Source organism: Berghia stephanieae, chromosome 6 (assembly GCF_034508935.2).
Source record: "Berghia stephanieae isolate SIO BIC M18660-M18661 chromosome 6, UCSD_Bste_1.3, whole genome shotgun sequence".
NCBI classification, from domain to species: Eukaryota; Metazoa; Mollusca; class Gastropoda; order Nudibranchia; family Aeolidiidae; genus Berghia; species Berghia stephanieae.
In genome coordinates, this window is record NC_088365.1 from 63,403,825 (window position 1) to 63,425,719 (window position 21,895).

The window sequence follows — 21,895 nt, forward strand, 5'->3', positions numbered from 1 at the left end:
AGGAGAAGAAGGGGAGATATGATCCAAACATATAAAATAGTAAAGGGAATAGACAGGGTAGAGGCAGGATTCCTTAAACCAAACAAGAACATTCAGACACGAGGAAACAGCAAGAAACTGAAAAAAGAACGTTTTAAAATAAATGAAAGAAGGAAGTTTTTTTCATCTAGAATTGTAAATAACTGGAATAAACTACAAGAAACCACAGTATCAGCAAAAAATTTGAATAAATTCAAAGCAGAGTTGGAGATAAGCAACACCCTAGGAAACAAGTTCAATTATAAAAATTGGTCCAATCATTAATAGATGAGGAGGAGCGAAGGAGACTACACCAAGTCTAAAAGCTCTATACAGAGGTATCCAGGTATAATGTGTAGCCATTTGGATGGCAGAATTTCGTTTCGTTAACGCGACGTAACTAATGCAAGTTTTAGCATATAACTTATCGTTTGGGAATTGAAGCGAAAAGTAATCGATCAATCGTAAACAAAAATTACGACTTTCAAACTTCGACAAGTTGCAGCTGGATTGCCTTTGATCTTTCGCAAAGTTTTAAATTTGAAATGATGTAAATGTAACCAGTAGATATTTGAAACACTTAGGAAAAGACTAGAGTCTCTTTTAAAGACAATTTTACTCCACTTAAAACTTTCCAACAGTTTTCTCTTGAGTACTTCACTCACTACCTTTAGACTTTAACAGATTGACGTTGAGTGAGACTGAGACAAAGACCACTTTCACTTACCTAGGCCTAGAATTGTACTGTCACTTTTAAAATCTTTTTTTTTCTTTTTGTGAAAAGTTATGCCAAAAGCTAAGAAAGATAAAAAAAAAGTTGAGCACGGACCCTACCTGGTCATTTGATGATAAAGATTCAAGGCCAATAGTTTTGAATGGGTGCTATGCATGGCGTGCTTCGTAACTTCAAATTTCAAATCCACGAAACGGACAAAAAACAGTTGATGAGCAAAAGCATACATTGTAATTGGACTTCCTGAGATATTGTTCACAACCAACCATGTTAGGAGATCATTGCATGCCAATAAAAACCGACATTTGACTCGCAATTTTACACCACTCACCTTGCTGTGACCAATGAAGATGAAGGTTTGTATATTATATTTTAATTTAAAAAGAAATAATTATCCAGTATCCTACTAATAATAGTCCTCTAACTTATTCAATACCACAGAAGTATGGAAATGTGATAAATTACTCTGTAATTATTAATGTTGGGGTCCAGATAGTTAGTGATTGCTATTTGAGCAGAACACTCACTTCACGAACAAAGGGATTGACATTAGTCCCCGGTACAATCAAGGTTTTATCTGAGCGCTCTGCATGGGTGCCAGTTTTCCAGTTCATGTCGGAATTCTGGTTTTGCGATATTCGAAGTCAAATACCTCCGGTTTCAGTGTTTTGAGTGAAATAACCTATTAGCATCGGTAAGAATTCGAAAACGTGATTCAGTCACCTTTTCAGTGTATGGAGGTGTGTCATTGTGTCAATATGTTTGCTGTGTAATCATTTAATAATGGTATAAAAACGGTGATGAAAATAGAGTAAAGTTTAGGCCGCATTTTCAGGAGGAATATTTTCAGGTTTGTCATAGTGTCAAGATTTTAGCTTCAGGTTTCAGCACTTCTTCCTGCTGGCACCCTTGGCCCTCTGTCTAGATGGTAGTATTTGGGTAGCTGGATCTATTAAATATGATGGAAAGTACAAGACTAATTTTTTATCTAAAGAGTAACAAGCAATTAATCAACAGATTTTTGACCAATCAAAACCTGGAATTTGTGCCACACCTTCACATGTGCTCGGACAACCATTGTTGGTTGTTTATAAACAATACTGTGAATGAAATCGACCTTTCTCTGATCATTTTTGTTTTTATACTGCCAAATGGGTGACAAGTTATCTCACAATTTTCTCGATTATATTATAAACGTTTAAGCTAGTTTTCTGTGTTGGTTCTATTGATCAAGCGGTAGAACAGTGGGCATTTTGCTTAGACACATACAATCAATAGTAAGACCTGTGTAATTCACTATGTTTACCAATCACTGCCATTGTTTACATTACGACGACTGTCCAAGAGGTGGGGTTACGCTTCCTTCCACTAGATGTCTGGTTGTGCCCAGATACGTGAAGTGATCAGTGACTTCTAGCGAATTGCTGGTGTAGAGGGACATTGCTTTCCCTTTTTCTGTTTGAAATTCATTTTGTATTTCTATCGCACTCTTTATCCTCTCCATCTCTTTCTCTCTTTCTCTCTCTCTCTCTCTCTCTCTCTCTCTCTCTCTCTCTCTCTCTCTCTCTCTCTCTCTCTCTCTCTCTCTCTCTCTCTCTCTCTCTCTCTCTTCCATCGTCATATATATGTGACCCCTTCTCTCAAATTGATATTATGTCAGGATTAACCAGGTGCTGGAAATTGAATTTATTGCCACAAATATGAAACTTGGGGTTGCTTTCTTCTTCTTCTTCTTCTTCTTCTTCTTCTTCTTCTTCTTCTTCTTCTTCTTCTTCTTCTTCTTCTTCTTTCCCCTTTATTTCCTTTCATGGCTGAAGGTCAGCAAGATGCAAGAATGCTGCGGTCTTCCCAAGCTCGTGCTGAGACCCATAGAGCTTCGACTTTAGTGTGGTCCTCTCAGGCCAAATGAACGCTCTTTGCTCATTGTACTTTGTACAGTCCTGCAGAACATGTGTGGCATCCTCCTTCTCCTCTCCACATTCACAAATATTGATTTCAATGTGTTATGGTGGAGAATAAATACAATTTCTTACATTGGAAAATAAACAGACTTCTTTTTTCTTACCATTCCGATTCTAAATTCACCTTCCAATGTCCGATTCATCCCAACATAATACCATTTTGGGAAGGCAGGTCACATTTATATTCTCAAATTTCTTTTCTTTTTCCATTTCAGACATCAGCTATGAAAACAAAAAGAGGATCCTCTCTCAAAGATAATCCAAAAGGGTCAGGAACTGTTTTTTTTTTTTTTGGGGGGGGGGGGGTGTTATTGTTGTAAAATGATTTATTGACAAGTGTATAGGATTTATATATATAGTAAAAACAAGGCTTCGAGTCAATAGCAATTGCTGTATAATTGAATAGTTTGTATTTCGAAGCGACATTTAGATTAATTGTCACTAGTTCCTTTGGATTTATAACTATATACAGAGTGTTTAGAATGTTTCTATGTCCTGTAAAATATTTCCTAAGCACCCTTTGCTTTCTGCCACTTAGAAATTAATGATAATATGATAATGATAATAATTAATAATAATAATAATGATAATGATAAAAATTAATAACAATAATAATAATAATAATGATAATAATAATAATTAATAATAATAATAATAATAATAATAATAATAATAATAATAATAATAATAATAATAATAATAATAATGATGATTATGATATTAACAATATATTTATCATTATTATTATTACTATTATTATTATTATTGTTTTTATTTCTTCTTCTTCTTCTTCTTCTTCTTCTTCTTCTTCTTCTTCTTCTTCTTCTTCTTCTTCTTCTTCTTCTTCTTCTTCTTCTTCTTCTTCTTCTTCTTCTTCTTCTTATTATTATTATTATTATTATTATTATTATTATTATTATTATCATTATCATCAGTCAATTTGAATATCAGGCTTATTGTATTGACCTTCTCTGAAAGTGTAACTCTTAAACTAGGTCATATTCCTAATGTTTTGTTTATGTATATTTTTTTTTTTTCAGACAATCAGCAAAGAATACTAAAAAAAGTGCACCCAAATCTCGACTGCTGAAAACAACTCCTGGGTTTTACACGTACTCGGGTGATGAGGTCACGAAACCCACCCCCAAATCAAAAGGTGATCTAAATCAGATTATGATTTGAACAAAAAAAAATGGTATTACCTCCTGGTAGCCTGAGCTTATCACAGATTCTTTGGTGTAAAACAAGTCAATAAACATGGAGTTCCCTGTCAAAATCAAATGCTGGGCTCTGTTTGTGCATCTATGTGATCTTGTGGTGTGATACTAGCCAAGCGGAATGTCCTGGAATCAAATCTGACTCTGAGCGGTGCATAGTTGAGCCCTTGGAGAAGGCTGTTTACTCACATTCTCTCACCGTATTTAACTCATTAGCAGTGTTGTCCTTTTCAGAAAAAAGTTTTAATATTGCCCAACAGGCTGCATGTTAAGTGTTATTGTTGGCCTGTGACCCTTTGTACAACTCTTTGAACATGCGATATATAAAAGCTCAAGTTGTTTATTTCTTTCTTTCTTCATTTTTTTGTTTTGATTCATTATTCATTTAGTTATTTATTTATTATTTGTTTTGCATCTTTATTTCTTTATTTCTTTATTTAATTATTTATCCTTTTCCTTCTTCAACAGAGTCTTCCAAGGGTCCGAGGCTTATGAATGGGGATGAGGATTGTGTTACCAGTCATGATGAGAATGTTGTATCTCAGGTTCAGATAGTGGAGAGTAAGAACAGAGAAAGGTTGTTGAGTGGCCAGAGTCACATACAGACAGAATCAATGAGAGGTAAGTTGGAGTTATTTATTACATGATGTATCATTAACATTAATTTTTTTTTGGATAATTTCATTGAAAATAAAGGAATAAAAGATATATTTAAGTTAAAGAATGAATAGATAAATTATATTAATTAGTCCAAAGAATTGGCAAATAAATGGGGTAAAAGAGAAAATAAAACAAATAAAACAAACAAAAAACATCTATAAATAAAAAGAACGAGAAGTGTTTTTGTTAAAAGTATCTTTTATATTTATTTAAAGCAAAAGAACTCCCTTTTCAAACTTTTTTCAAGTCAAACATCTCAGTTTTGAATTCCCTCATTTATGAGATTGTACAAGGCAGTGTTGTTGAAACAGAATTAATTTGAAAAATCTAAGTGTCTTGGTGAGGATTTAAACCTATTCCTATGTGCTTAAGTTTTTATATATATATATATCTCCCAAGAGATGAGAGGGATGGACGTGCCCCCTAGTTTTTCTTCTTCAGATGATGATGATGGCAGTGATAGTCAGATAAACACATGCACAATCCCTTAACAATCAAATCTTTTCCAAGAACTATGCACCAATCTAGTGTCTTACCCCAGGACCACATAGCCTTTCTGGCCCAAAGACAAGTGCCACCATGACGAATCATTGGCTTACTGTAAAAAATTAAGCTCAGTCAGTACCAGTTTGTAGATTCTGATATCACTGTTGAACCTGTTTGATTTGATGTTGATCAGACACTCAATTTGTTAAAACTCATGGACATAATTTGATTTTACTCTGACGAAATCTGATTTTCTCTCTCTTTTTTTCTTTTTTCCATCGCTAAATCTTTTCTACTTGTTTCTTTTTATACAGACAAAATCAGACCTACCTCCCCAGACATGAATACCATTCCCTCCACTTCTGAGGTTCGAACACCATTTAACAAACGACTCATTTCATCAACGCCCGATCCAGAGAAATTATTTTCTGTATATGATGGAAATAGCGATGAGACTCAAATACAGACTGCAAATGTCAATAAAGATAAATCGTCACGGAATTTCGAACCTCAACTTGTCCCAGAGAGAGATACGGACACTGGTGTTAAATCAACTAAACCTTCAAATTTAGATGTGATTAGCTCAATGCTTCAGACTCAACGACAGAACCAAGTGCTATGGCAGCAACAGCTGGAGCAGTTTAAATTACCATCAGTGGTTAAAGTCACTGAGGGACCGTCTCATTCAGCATTTCATCAATGGAAGGGGTTAGGGCAAGTAGATACTCATAATTATGTATATAACACAAACTCTGGATTGGTGAGTGGAGAAATGAGGCAGGACTTTGTGGAAGAGAATCTAAATAGAGCTCAGTGGATCTCCGAGGATTCTGAGAAAAATGAGGTGCGAAAAACTGGCATCATAGAAGAATCAAATAATATGAAAGGTGAATTAGATAAAGAGAGTCATACAGATCCTCCTTCGTCTTCGTACAATTCATATGGAGCCACTTCTGGTCCTGTTTTGAATTCTGTTCAAACAAATATTGATGATGTTTTTAATGTTGAAAAGTTTACTGTACAAAGTCAAGAACCACAGGAATTGGATGCTAAAGCTAGTAGTAAACAACCGGGAATCAAAAAGAAAGATTTAATATCAAAGTCAAAATGTGCTACAAATTATAGTCAAGATAAAGTGCCAGTTTCTTCAAGGGGCGTAATCAAAACATCTACAATCGGGGTGAAAGTTTTGCCCGTTTCTTCTCGTCATACACAAGAAAATTCTAGAGACCAGACCAAGTCAAATATGCATAGAAAGGTTGCAAATAAGAAAGAACAAAAGGATAAAGTTTTGTCAGTATGTGAAGTGAGTGAGCCAGTGAAGAAAAAGAAAGTTTTACACATCAATCTCCCAAGAGATGAGAGAGGGATGGATGTGCCCCCTAGTTATTCTTCAGATGATGATGATGATGACGACAATGATAGTGTTATAAAAAAATGCACAATTCCTCAACAATCAAACTCTGACATGCAGATACCTGGCAATGACTCTGTCAGTACGTGTGGCGAAGAAGTGAATTCTGTGCTATCTAAAGAATCTGAAAGGAGTCTAGAAATTCCTCGAGAAGAACCAGACCCGGCTATGGAGTCTGAAATCAAAGAGATGAACTTACAAATAACTAAGGCTGATCCTAATCCATTTACCAGTAAAGTTGGTGTCGAGTATAAACTGGGAGATAATTACAAAACGGTGATTCGGAACGAAAGTGATCTTGATTCATATAGGGAAAACAATACAAATGAAAATAAAATGTCCATTGAAAAACAGAACAACGAGGACCTTAGTCAGTCCAATCCGTTACAACAAGATGATGTTATGAATGGTGAAAAGAAGAATGACGGGGAATTAGTGGATGATTCAGGGGTTGGAAAGTGTCAGTCGAGTGAAAATGAAGCGGGGAATGTGAACCAGAATTATCACGATTACGTTGATGATGATGGTGAACAGGGAAGCCATAGAAGTAGACGATACAGACTACACTTCCTGGAAAAGATGGCGGATAAGACGTTGATGGATATCGTGTGTAAATTGACACTCAAGGCCACAGCCATACGTAAGTAGAATTGCCATTGTCATTCTAAGTCGTCACTAATCCTGTCATATGTGACCACTGCCTCAAACTGGTATTATATTCGAGTGACCCAGATACTTGAGAGAAAAAAAGTTCAAATACTCCGGTTCACAAAGATTTTATTATTAAAAAAAAAAAAAAAAAAATTTTTTTTTTTTTAATGTCGTCAAATATATATATATTGAGGCAGACCAACAACAAACATTCATAAAATATTAAAAAGAAACTTAAAGCATCTCGAGAACCATCAAGAGTTAAGGTCAGAAAAAGATCATACAGACCTACATTCCCTCGCAAAGGATAGAGACCAATAGAGGGAATTCGTCAATAGAATTAGAGAAGCTGACAAGGCATCCTAGTCCGTTGATTGGGAGGTCAGATGGCAATAAAATGAATGAAAAATAAATATTTGAATCTAAAGGAAGTAAGCAGAAAATAATAATATTTTGAATTGTAGAGAATTCGTTTTTAATTTTATATCCTCAAAACACATTACTTATTAAATTATGAAATTAGGGAGAAGGCACCAGTGTGAGATCAAGATCTGAACAAGTGTGTATGAAACAGTATCAGACAAAGCAAGAAAGAAATGTACAAGAGAAACAATATAGAACCGCAAAACAACCAACTTTACTAGTAGAAGAAATAGTCTGGCAGTGTTTCAACACACGCTTAGTTTTTGATAATGTTTGTCTTGTATTTTTCTTTCTTGCTTTGTCTGCCACCGTTTCATACACACTTGTTCAGATCTTAACTAATTAAATTCAATTGTTCCATCGCCCTGTAATTTTACTTTTTATTTTGTCTATCATCAGGTGACACAGAGTTACGGGACTTGATAGACGACATGATTTACAACACAGACGCCACTCTTGCCAGAGAGGATGGGAGGTTTCGTTCTTCCCGGGCTTTTTTCATGGAGGAAAATGGCAAATTGAAAAAGTGAGGGTCCATGTTTTTTGTTTACAGGAGACAATCCTTTCTATGCTTTAAGCTATTAAAATTAGGACTACTGTACCTTTATTTTCAAATCATAAACAAATTAATATGCTGTTTCACATCTTATATGTCATTAATATAAACCAATTATTTGTATTTTTTATTTATTTTTTTATTTTTTTATTTATTTGTTTGTTTTTTTTTTCTGGTTGTTTTTGGGTTTTGTGTGTGTGTGTGTGTGTGTGTGTGTGTGTGTGTGTGTGTGTGTGTGTGTGTGTGTCAGAGGGGGGGGGGGATAGTTCAATCACTGAGATTGATCTTATGTGATGTCTAAATTTTTCATGCCCCCCCCCCCCCCCACCCCTTTGGTGATTGGGTTGCTGGGTCTGTTAGATCTGGTGAAAAGTGCTTAGCGATATTCTGTTAAAAGTGTAGCAGGTCAATTGCTATTGTCCATTTCATGCTAGATAAACTAGAATAAACTCTGGCTCCTTAGGCATAATGACTATGAAGGACTACTCTTTTTTTTTTTTTTTATATATAATATTGTTAGGTTTTTGGTTCATGTAGATTTATTCTTTATTTGTCTCAGGCGACTTCACACCGTCAACAAACAGCTAGAGGCCAAGGAAAGACAGGAAAGGCATGCTGATCTCTACCCCGGTATCTCCAACAATGACAGTGAGTTCCAAAAGTAACAAACTGTAACAAATGTATTTGTAACTTATTATCTCAAATACGCCGATCTCTACCCCGGTATCTCCAACAATGACAGTGAGTTCCAAAAGTAACAAACTGTAACAAATGTATTTGTAACTTATTATCTCAAATACGCCGATCTCTACCCCGGTATCTCCAACAATGACAGTGAGTTCCAAAAGTAACAAACTGTAACAAATGTATTTGTAACTTATTATCTCAAATACGCCGATCTCTACCCCGGTATCTCTAACAATGACAGTGGGTTCCAAAAGTAACAAACTGTAACAAATGTATTTGTAACTTATCATTTCAAATACGCCGATCTCTACCCCGGTATCTCCAACAATGACAGTGGGTTCCAAAAGTAACAAACTGTAACAAATGTATTTGTAACTTATTATCTCAAATACGCCGATCTCTACCCCGGTATCTCTAACAATGACAGTGAGTTCCAAAAGTAACAAACTGTAACAAATGTATTTGTAACTTATTATCTCAAATACGCCGATCTCTACACCCAATATCCCCAACAATGACAGTGAGTTCCAAAAGTAACAAACTGTAACAAATGTATTTGTAACTTATTATCTCAAATACGCCGATCTCTACCCCGGTATCTCTAACAATGACAGTGGGTTCCAAAAGTAACAAACTGTAATGTATTTGTAACGTATTTTCAAAAACATACCGATCTCTAACTTGGTATCCTCAACACTCATTGACAGTGAGTTCCAAAAGTAACAAACTGTAAGAAATGTAATTGTAACTTATCATTTCAAACAGGTGTTAGTTGGAGTGGACCATGAATATCACATTATGATAAATGTGGTTTTAGTCAATGTTAACCTGACAAATTAAGGAGCAGGCAGTGACGTAAGCTAAAAATCTGAAAAGATGTGAATGAAACAGTGACAGAGAGAGAATAAAAGAGTCATTAGTCCCATGGAGCCGGAGTTCATCCTTGTCTCTATAGCAAGGAACTGGACAGTAGAAATTGCGTGCTACTCTTTTGATGGGACGTTAGTCTATTGCAAAATACTTTCCACCAGATCTAAAAGAACCCAGTTACCCAATCACTGCATCAATCTGGTATTATGCTGGGGTTGATCAATTGCTGAAAATTGAATATCGTATCTTAGGTCTAGATTTTGTAATCTGTGTAAAGTGTATATGTTTGAATAAGATTAATATAACATAACACGATATAACATATAACATATATCATATCATAGTAAGGATTGCTTAGGTCAAAGGCCATTCAATAGCCTTTTAAAAAAAAGAGGAAGGGGAAAGGTTCAGGTCAAAATTTCCCTGATCTAATCATCATTTATGTCTTGAGAAATTCATTTTTGTTGTTGTTTTGTTGTTGTTGTTGTTGTTGTTGTTGTTGTGTTGTAATTTTTTTTAAACTTCAAAAACATGAATTATGTTATTATGATAAACTTGATCTTTAATCTTCGAAATCCTTAATAATTTAGACTAAGTAAGTATGATATTGAATCAGAAAGAGAAAAAAAAAAACCAACAAATTGAGAATGATAAAAGATGATGTTTGGATTGTTTTAGTGAATACAATTCAGCAGGCCGAAGTTCAAGGGACTTAATTATTATATAATTCCTTTTAAACCTATCATTCTTTTGATTATGCCCCATGTCTGAAATTCAAAAGAAATTCAAGGGATGCTACTTATTCACATTCATAAATATTTCAACAATCTGTAATTATTGAATTACTTCTCTTAATTGTAAAAAAAACAAAAAAACGAGTGATGTTCCAAAAACCTTGTGCAGGGAACTTTGAAACGCAATCTTTGTCGCTTTGGGGTCTAGTGGAATGGCACTTACATTTGCACGTGTAGGGCTCTGGTTTGGTTCTGTTTGTGGTAGCACAAAGTTGAGTCTTCAAGAAGGCCCTTTACTCACATTTTCTCTAACTTCACTCAGGTGTAAAATGATAACCAGACCAGTGACAGCAAGGTATATGCAAGGTACAAAAAGATTGTAATATTGCCTTACAGAAGTCCTGTTTTGTCTTAGATAACCATTGTTGATTTTTTGGCAAGGGCATCCTGTATAGCATTTTGAGCACATTTTGTGGATATTATGCTATAAAAGCTCATGTTCACTTTTTGGGACCCCTTGTAAAGTGCTTTAAAAAATGCTGGACCCCTCAAGGAAAAAGGAAGCGAGGTAGACCAAAGGAAATGTGAATAAGAACTGTACATATAGAAATAAAAGCCCAGGTCCTCAACCTATAGACCATGCATCGAAAGACTGAGAACACTGACAATGACTTGCTGTTGCCTCAAGCATCCGACGGCTATGTGGTCTAGTGATGTGATCTAGGGTCCAGGGTTCAAGTCCCACTCTGAGCAACACATCGTCGAGTCTTAGGAAAAGTCTCTCACCATACTCAGGTATAAAATGAGTATTTGGTCGTTAACAGCGTTGTGTCTGTCGGAACAACAATGTATTATTGCTTAACAGGTGTCATGTCTTGTTCTACTTTTTAAGTGTTGCTGTTTGACTAGGGATCCCTTGTAAAGCACTTTGAGCATGTTTATTGAATATTGCGCCATATAATTTCTCTAGAATTTGTTGGATTTTTTTTTTTTTTAGTGTAAAGCGCTTTGAGCTCATTTAGTGGATATTGCACTATATATAAGCCTCCTTATTTTCCACAATCTACAATTAGATTTATGACAAGACATTTTTCTATTGACAGTATAGGCTCTTATCCTTCAGTGCTTTTTAATTTCATCAATTTGTTTCTGTTTTCCAACAGTAATGCACATGGAGAGAAAGAATTTGTACCTACGTCAAGAGAAAGAAAGGCTGGATAACCAGGTGACCAATTTGTTGGAGGAGAAAGCCAAGTGGCTCATCAAACAACAAGACCTTGTCAAAACCATCAGTCTCAAGGTTGGTTCGTATCTGACTATCCGTAACTTAATAAACACGTGTGACCCATTGTCTTTAAATGGTATTATGTAATTATTAAAAGCCAAAGTAAATAAAGTTTATTAAAGCTGATCAATGATCGGAATTTTGGTTTTTACCACTTTAGAATATATTCATTCTCCTCAATAAAACATATAAATTCAACCCTAGTTGGAAAATTTTTGCCAATAAATTCAATTTTCAGCGGCTCAATCATCTCGACATAGCACTGTCCTGAGGCGATGGGTCACATATGAGAAAGCATTAAAAGCGCCAATTTTTAAGGATTTTTTTTTTCTTTCTTGTAAATCCTGAAAATCCAAAATAGTTTGTATGCAGATAAAGTTTTTAATAACAGTGCTTGTTCACCGATTTAAATAGAAAATCAAATGAATTTAGGATTAAAAATTTTGTAACTCATAAAAAAATTTTGATGTCGATTTTTTTTCAAATGCTGCTATCAATATGAGGTAGTATTTAAAAAAGAAAAAAAAAATTTAATAAAAGATGTGATACCACAAAACAAAAGCATCAAACTTCAGTGATTTTTAAAGGAAAACTGGCTAAATATGGATAGATAGTGGCTAATAAGTTGGATTCATTTAATTAAAGAAAAATGTTTGTGCAAAGTTAAGTAGGAAAATAAATTTTACACAAACCAGTTAACAATGCAAAAGGAAAACAAATATTTTTCAAATTTTATTTCATGCAGGATCGAGAAATCCTAAAATTAGAGGGAAAATTTCAAGAAGAGAAGAAGACCTTACACAAAGCAGTTGACGAGGCGGCCAAAAACTCTCAAGGTGTCCATTTCAAACTGTCCGTGGCCGACAGGGAAATTTCCAATCTGGAGCAGCGATTGAAGTCGAAAGACAAAGAAATCACCGAGTTAAAAACGGTGATAAAGGATCTAAAGGATGATCTGCAGTGTTGTGTTGACAGTCGGACGGACAAGAATAAAGAGATTCAAAGGTTACAAGACCTCGTGAGGTAAGCTGTAATCATAGATTTCTTTTGATCTCAGATGGTCGACAAAGGAAATTTTGTATGGCAAAAATAATTGGAAATGATATATTCCTCTTTAAGATTAATGAGTGTTGTGGCATAGTGATGGTGGTGATGTATTATAATGCCTTTTTGCTTTTAGTTAACGGTCTTACTTATTAATGCATGGCGATTTAATAGACCTCGCATAGTATAAAGCCGAGAAAAATAATTGGGAAACTATTTTCATCATCATTATCATCATCATCATCATCCTCATCATCACCATCATCATCATCATCATCATCATTTTTATCATCATCATTATCATCATCATCATCATCATCATCATTGTCATGGGTTACAAAATCATTTAATTTTCTTATTGACATGATGGAACATGTAGCTTATATTATTATATTATATTTTATATATTAATGGTAGCATGTCTGACCGGTAATCAGAAGGTCTGAGGTTCGATCCCCAGTCGAGGTCGACTGATTTTTTTGGGCTGGTTATTTTTCTTGTATTTTTCTTTCTTGCTTTGTCTGTCACCTTTCATACACACTTGTTCAGATCTTTAAATTTATCCCTCATTGCTGCCTTTGAGCAACTACACTGCAGATTACGCTTTGTTTATCTTGGTCTTTTTTCTCTATCGAGATCGAGCCATGAGTCAAATTTCCCATTGGGATGAATGTTGAGGGAATGCATTATCTACCCAATTCAGTCCCTTGATTGAGGGACAAAGATTAATTATAAAGACCTTTTTCCCACGGGACTGGTGTCTCATTGGTGTTGGGTGTTCTTTTAACGATTTGTTTGATTTTCTTAGTTTTGTTCACTCATAGAAACCGTCCAGCCACAAGAAAATTAGCGGGTGGTTGGATGGGAGCATCACCCTTGAATCATATACCTATGATGTTCGCATGGGTGTACGATCCGATAGCGATGTCGTTTCTTCTTCTCTTTACTAGCCTATCCTGCTTCTTTGGTTTGTGATTGTATTTTTGACAGGGGATATTTTTTTTTCTGTAAATCTTCTGCCTGTTTGTTCTTGGTTATTTATAATTTAGCTTATGATATCTTTAGGTTATGATTTTGATTTACATTTGTACTATTTTTGTTAGATTGCTTGTTGTTTTGTTTCAGCGGTCTCTCATATAACCTCAATTGTGTTGGAAGAGACCTAAAGCAACAAACAAACAAACAAAAAACAAGAAAATTAGAGTTGACATGTGTGCTTTTCGCTTAAAAGTGTTCAAATTGATAAACAAAACGAATATAACAGCTTAAAAACAGAACGAAATGCCAAACACGGAACGTTTCAGGCTCAAAATCCTTCTTCATCCAGCAAAGAAAAACAAATTGAAAACATAAATTCAGGCTGACAACAGAGAAATATTTGGCGTTCCATGTTTTGGTGTTTTGTCCCTTTTTTTTGAAGTTATTATATTCATTTTTGTTTGTTACTTTTTACAGTCCACAGCTTCGAGCAGCCTAGGACCCCTTCAATAGTGTTCACTGTGTTCACAACTACAACACGCAAGAAGCCTGGTGCGAGGAATGGAAAAGGAATAAACCAACAGGAGGGGAACTAATTGAAGATCCCGGTAAAAGTCTCCCAGGTCTACAGGATCAACCAAGAAAATACTGGGTAACTGCAAATAGACTACGGTCAAAACATGCAAGAACAGCTGCCAACATGTACAAATGGTGGCTCCAAGAATCACCAACATGCCCAAAGTGCAACCAAGCACCACAAGATGCAAACCACCTCGTACTAGATTGCCCAGAGACAAAACTGGAAGGGGATTTGAAACCATCAACAAATGTGATGGTGACTTCAGAACCTGGATTGATACCTTGAACATAGAAGTGTAGCCGAATGATACTACTACTACTACTGTGTTGGACAGAATCGGTGATAAATGCATTTGCCCAATAGAGAATTTTGTTTTATTTGTTGTTAAATCATTTATTAATCTTCTTGTCTTTCATTCCAGTACATTGAAAATGGGCGTGGATGAAGTGATGAAGGCGTATGAATCATCAACGCACAGCCAGCCGTTTACATCAGACCAGAGGCACAGTATCGAGTCTTTAAGGCGATTGGTTACAGGTTCTTTGAGGTGTGTATCGTTTATATATATATATATATATATATATATATATATATATATATATATATATATATATACATTTGTAAATGGAATCAATTTCTCTGGTTTAAAAAACGTTTTTAAGGTTAACCTCAGACCAATCAAGGATCTATGAGAGAAGACTTTTGAGCTTTGAGCTTTTATATAGCGCAATATCCACTAAATGTGCTCAAAGTGCTTTACAATGGGTCCCTGGTCAACAGCAACAATAGCAAAAATTATGTGTCGCATCATCTCAAAACAGTCCTTTATTAAAAAAATAAATGAATAAGTAATGAATTTATAAAGTGCTTAAACATCCACAGTTATAAATAAATAACAGTGTGAAATTGAATGTAAGCTTCAATTTAATATACGGAAACAGATAAAATGAACGTTTCGGGTTTCTCCTTATGAACAAAACAGGATGATTGAGACACGGCAGATGAATGTGATAATGCTGTAGTGGCGTGTGTGAGTGATTATTTCAAGAAATACGCCACTACCACATTTATCTCATTCGTCTGTAGTGTTTCATTCATCCTGTTTTGTTGATATAGGGGAAACCTGAAACGTCTATTTTATCTGTTTTCGTATATTACATTGAAGCTTACATTCAATTTCACATTGTTATTTATTTCTTTGAGCATTCGAGCAGCAACATTTACACTACACAGTTATTAATAACAAACATAACAACCAAATTCATGACACCTCCTAATATGCATGCAAATAGAAACAAATTCTAGCCGACATATTGAAATGATCCTGAAACTATAAATTCAAAAGCTATTTCTCAATCATCTTCATTTTTACCACTGGTTTTGTTTCAAGTTTGTTTGTGTTTCTTTAGTTTTTGATAATCAAGATTATAACATTTTTACCTTCCAGCGTTGCTTCCAGTTTATCAAATATTCCAGAACGGCTTGAAATGAATGGAACCAGAAGAAGTCAACAGCAATCTCAGTCTCACCCAGAAAACAATGATAGAGAAGGATTTACCATTTCTACCTCCACAAGACAAGAACTTCCTTCACATCATCATCATCCTCATCGTCATCATCATCATCATCATCATCATCATCATGATGCTCCACCTCCCATAAGACAATTTGACGAGCAGGCCCAGTGGACAGAATCGACTCATCATCAACAAAAATCTAAACGTCCACATCAAGAGACACATCGACAAAAACAGCAACAACAACCGCAACATAGGACGATGAACCAAGACGGACACATTGCTAGAGATCATCACCAAGCACACCGATCATCACACAGGTCGACGCACCGGGCAGACACAGAGGATGGTGTTGACTGGTACGCAGCTGATTCGTCGTCGCTTCTCAGAGACAAAGACAAAGGAGGCAGGAGTAGACATGACAGTAAGTGTGTTATACATTTATGTTATTGTTGTTATTGTTATTGTTATTGTTGTTGTTGTTATTGTTATTATTGTTGTTGTTATTATTATTGTTATTGTTATTGTTGTTATTGTTATTGTTGTTGTTGTTGTTATTATTATTGTTATTGTTGTTGTTGTTATTATTATTGTTACTGTTGTTATTGTTGTTGTTGTCGTCATTGTTGCCATCGCTTCTCAGAGACAAAGACAAAGGAGGCAGGAGTAGACATGACAGGAAGCGTGTTATCCAGTTTTGTTGTTATTGTTGTTATTGTTATTGTTGTCGTCATTGTTGCTGTCGCTTCTCAGAGACAAAGACAAAGGAGGCAGGAGTAGACATGACAGTAAGAGTGTTATGCAGTTTTGTGGTTATTGTTGTTGTTATTGTTGTTATTGTTGTTGTTGTCGTCATTATTGCCGTTGCTTCTCAGAGACAAAGACAAAGGAGGCAGGAGTAGACATGACAGTAAGAGTGTTATACAGTTTTGTTGTTGTTGTTATTGTTATTGTTATTGTTGTTATTGTTATTGTTGTCGTCATTGTCGCTGTCGCTTCTCAGAGACAAAGACAAAGGAGGCAGGAGTAGACATGAGAGTAAGCGTGTTATCCAGTTTTGTTGTCGTTGTTATTGTTATTGTTATTGTTGATGTTGTTGTTGTACGGCTATATTGTTATTGTTATTGTTGTTATTTTTATTGTTGTCGTCATTGCCGCTGTCGCTTCTCAGAGACAAAGACAAAGGAGGCAGGAGTAGACTTGACAGTAAGTGTGTTATACAGTTTTGTTGTTGATGTTGTTGTGCGGCTATATGGTCTAGTGCTATGGCACTCGCCTTCGTTTGAGTACCGAAAGGAAAGGCGCATAGTCGAGTCCTTGGAAAAGGCTTTTTACTTATATTCTTTTACCGCACTCAAGTGTAAAATGAGTACCTGGCCTTTAACAGTGTTGTCTTTGTCTGAAAAAAAATGGTAATATCGCCTAACAGGTATCATGTTTTGTCCTACATGTTTAAGTTTTGCTTTTGCCTAGGGACCCCTTGTAAAGCACTTTGGGCACGTTTAGTGGATATTGCGCTATACACAAGTGTTTTTATTGTTGTTGTTGTTATTGTTGCTGTTGTTGTTGTTGTTGCTGTTGTTGTTGTTGTGATGACAACTCTACAGTCACATAATTTAGTGACTTGTTTCTTCCACTAACACTAATGTACTTCTAGTTTAATAACAATCATTAATGGCCAAAACTTGTAATTTCCATTTCACGCATACTTCAAACTTGCAGCTATTTTCTGACAATTCATATTATTTTACTATTGGAGAAAAAACACCATCACCGCCATCATAATCATCATCATTACATTATTTTTGTGACGTCATCTCATAGAACATATTTACCTTAATTTACATTTTAAAAAAGTAATTCTGTATTCTCATCTTTTAAATTTTGTCGACAATATAATAGAGTAATTTATTTTTATTTATTTATTTTTTAAAATAATGATATATTGCATGCCATATATATTGTGGGCCTAGAGCTATATAAATAAATTACATTATTATTATCATCATCGTCATCATCATTGTCGCCATCATAATTCGATTTGCTTTTGAAAATTTGGCAAGTCTTGAACCTCATATTTTTCTGATATAAATTTTTTGTGTAAACAATTTACGTTATTCAATGTATTGCGTTCATTCACAGGTGGAAGTGCCCTCACCGTCCAAGCACTGGAAGATCACAATCGACGTCACTCCCCCATAGACCGCACATTGTGGCACAGTCTGGACACAGGTCACGTGATGCCACCATTAAACGGCGAAGAACCGTACCATTCGGACTCTGAAATTCATGTCGCAAATTCCAAAACTCGCAGAAGACTGGATCAGGAAAGGTTGCTTGATGGTATTGATGAGGTCAGAGATACATATCCACAACAACAACATCAACAACAAAGAAGAAGGAAAAGTGATGATTTTACGGATAGAAAAAGGCTTTGGAGCCGAGACAATGAGCTCGATGTGAACACTAGGCCAAGTAGCAATGGTAGAATGAATGCTGTTGAAAAGTTTAAGGACAGAAGAATAACTGAGCGAGGAGGACCTTCTAGGGAAAGAGAGTGGAATAAAGATAGACTGGGATATGAAAGATCGTCTAGAGAACAAAATGTGTCTGGAGTGAGGGAAGGAATTAGAAATTTTGAAAATGAACGTGATGAAATGCTCGAAGCTGAGTTGGAGAGTGTTACTATAAATAATGAAGACAATGATGCTGATTTTGATAGGTCTAGATACAGTGTGAGTGATTATTTCAAGAAATACCCCCAAGATAAGTCTCAAAGACATACATCTTCTCAAAGACAACAACAACAACAGCATCATCATCATCATCAACAACAACAAGAAGAACATCAACAGCATCGAAATCATCAGCACGAGAAAAGATTTCCGATGAATTCCAAGGATTACTGGGTGGATTCAGGCACGGCTGATGACCCAGATCTGGATGAGACACTGGCAAGACAACCTCATCTAGATCAAGGTCATTCAAGAGAACAGCCAAGGTCGTCGTTCCTTCATGACGAGCAATATCCGAGTTTGGAGTCCATGTCCGTGTCAGACCAGAACTTGCCCGTTTCTGAAGATAAAAGTAGAAGAGAATATTCTATGACCAAGTCAAGAGAAGAAGCCACCCAGCATGCACCACCTTCCCAAAGGCAGCAGAGTTCTTTTAATGAGTTTGTACAAAGATCTATCAGACATGGTACACTCATGCAAAATTCAGGCTTAGCAGAATCTCAGCGAGGCCCTGATCGTTTTAATGAGCCAACAAACCCTCTCTCCTCGTCCTACCCCACACTAAGGTCAGAGGGCCTCTCCTCTTCAAACAGGCCACTGGCAGGCACATCTGACAACACTCAATACCCATCGTTATTGTCAACATCTCTCCCCACGTCGTCTCACCCTCATCATTCGGAAAGAAGTCGAAAAGAAAATGAAGCAGGCACATCTCGTGGTTTAGATGATCGATCTCCCCGATGTGGAAGAGACGAGTCGTATGAACAAGGTTATCGAAATTCTGAGTTTAATGAGTGGAGACAGGGAGAAAATAGACCAAACAGATCATCGTATCGGGTTAGGGAGAATATGGTAGAAGATAGAAGAGACGAATCCTCTTTGAATAGAAATGGTCGACAATTTGTCACATTTCGTGAACCGTCAACGGAAGGATCCCTCCCTAATCAGCCATCGCAATCTTTCCAGTCCGACTTTTTGAACGGCCGGACTAGTTTCCCTCCTCACAGCTCACCCGTCAACACGTCGGATATTTCCGTCTCCAGGAGAGCAACGAGGGGTAGTGAGACATCGCAACAAGACTTTTTCAGGGGGACTGAACTGTCGGCATCGTACAGTTCAATATCAGACACAGATTTGGGTAACCATGACTACAGCAACAACAACAATCCGGCTAATCCATCAGAATACGGGGAAGAGTCATTCAACACTGGCATCGCATCTCTTGATTCTAAAATTGCAGAATTGGAGGCAAAAATCAATCGAACAAAAGCTGTTTTTTCATAATATTATGTTTAGGGGAATTTTAACAGCGATATCCCGATTTCAGAATTGAGTAGTATCTAAATAATTTATTTAAAGGTAGCTGAGTTGTTAAGGCATTGCACTGTGACTCAGAGAGTACCAGGTTCGAGCCCTGCTTCAAGCACTTTTGTGTGATTATTTTCCACTAATTTAGTGATCTTGGACAACATGGGTGATTCCTGTTGATATCAGACGTTTGTTTGAGCATCATAGCTTGTTGCTCCAACACCGAACCCACTCCACAGCATCTGGGGAGCAGACACTTAGGTCATGGTCAGTGCAGCTGGGCCCATCCTGGCATTCTTCAAGCATATGCTCCATCGTCTGCTCTATGCACATCCACACATTTGATGAATTATCTATATTCCTTCATGGACTGCTTAGGCGATGGCATCTAACTATGCAGCGCGGAAAGGTGTTTTTTTTTTCTTTGTGTTTTGTTTTTGTTTTTTTGTTTTTTTCTAAAACTCAAATACTGCAGTCTGGTTAATCTTCTTTTGTGTTTCCTTTTTTTTTTTTAATGGCAAAATTATCAGAAGATTTTGTTTTGGTCTAAAATTTCTGTTCAGAATTGCCAAGTATTAATGTCATGCTAATCTTTCACAAATTTGATGATAATTTCAAAAAAAAGTTTGAGAATTTTTCAAAATCCTTTAAAATATTCCTTGAGCTTTCTTTCATTTTGCAATCACTTAGTTTTGTAGTTCCATTAGTCTGTCATATATTTTAAAATCTTTTGGTCCTTCAGAGCCATGGTGCCGGAGTTTATCCCCGTTTCTATAGTTTTCTGAAATGGACAACAGCAATTGCTCGCCATCCTCTGAATAGGATGTTAGTCTATTGCAAAGTAGTTTCCACCAGCTCTAGCAGACCCAGCTACCCAATCACGGCTGGGCGGACAGGGAGGTTGGAAAAAATCTTGACTGCACCCGGGATCGATCTCAGTCCCCTTTGCGTGTGAAGCGAGTGCTCTACCATTTGAGCTACCGGAACCCCCTTGTCATATATTACTGACATATAACTTACAAGAACCTGTGTTGAATCTCTGTTTTACTTCACCTTCACCTCTTCTAACTGAAGTGGTCGTTAATTTTGTCATAGATTGCTACTGGCATATAAGTTACAAGAGCCTGTTTTGAATCTCTGTTTCACCTCACCTCATGCTTTCTGGTGGTTGTAGAGGAGACGCGTGAGATGATTTTGCAGTAAGAGCTCTCTACCAAGATCTGTCCTCAGCTTTTCCACACTGTGTCTGTTTAGGAATAGGGAATAAACGTGTGATTAAAAAAACAAAACAAATGGTTCCAATCTCATTGGAAGTGTAAAACCACTCTTCTGGAGGACTGAATACGTAACTTGTGTAAATCATCATCTGGTTTCAGAGTGATGGCATCTTATTTTCTAGTCTCAATAAATGCTGGTCGTTAAAAAAGATCATCCATCCTCGTTCTTTTACGTCACGTAATTCTTAGACTCTACCGATAGATAAAACGAAGATGACGTCACTCGGGCCTTTGTTATTGATTTTTGCCATCTACGATTACGAGTAATTCTCACTTAACTGTATTATCTAGAATCTAGACTATAAAAGGTCATGGTTACACAGTTTTTTGTTATATATCTGATTGGCAATGTTGTGAGCTTTTCAGCCAAACGAGTACTATCTATACATCCTGCTACTAAAATAGTCATACCACCTTATGATTCATTATGTAACCCATTCATTGTTAGTCCTCCGAATAATTGATTACATACACACTTCCAATGATGTTGGAACCGGAAATGTAGAGGTGTGACTTGTCTTCCCTATTCTTTATGATGGAGCTATTTGACTATATATTATAGTCATATATATTTAAAAAAAAAAGTTTTTTGTAAAACTTTTTCATCAGTAGAGATAATTTCAGGATTTATTGTCTCGTGTACATTAAAATGTACAGTTTTTTTATGTAGATAATAAACTCAATTTGTATTTTATGAGATACTTGTGTTAGTGTCCAGTTATTTTTACTGAAGCACTTCAAGCACTGTTTTGTTTTGTTTT

General features: G+C 36.0%; 1 protein-coding gene across 4 annotated transcripts; it reads left to right on the forward strand.

Annotated features, from left to right (window-relative positions):
• Positions 1–451: 451 nt before the first annotated feature.
• On the forward strand, positions 452–21,833 carry LOC144975424 (uncharacterized). 4 transcript variants are annotated; one of them, XM_078919478.1, is made up of 13 exons: positions 479–574; positions 750–1,107; positions 2,928–2,980; positions 3,753–3,868; positions 4,398–4,550; positions 5,390–7,129; positions 7,963–8,089; positions 8,679–8,767; positions 11,574–11,710; positions 12,441–12,718; positions 14,719–14,844; positions 15,745–16,238; positions 17,957–21,833. In XM_078919478.1, exons 2-13 carry the CDS (start codon positions 1,096–1,098, stop codon positions 19,831–19,833), a joined length of 5,202 nt encoding a protein of 1,733 aa, XP_078775604.1. In that variant the 5' UTR covers positions 479–574; positions 750–1,095; the 3' UTR covers positions 19,834–21,833. The 4 variants fall into 4 exon arrangements, with proteins under 4 accessions (XP_078775605.1, XP_078775604.1, XP_078775607.1 ...); XM_078919481.1 differs by having other exon boundaries at positions 482–568; positions 803–1,107; XM_078919480.1 differs by having other exon boundaries at positions 498–568.
• Positions 21,834–21,895: the final 62 nt, after the last annotated feature.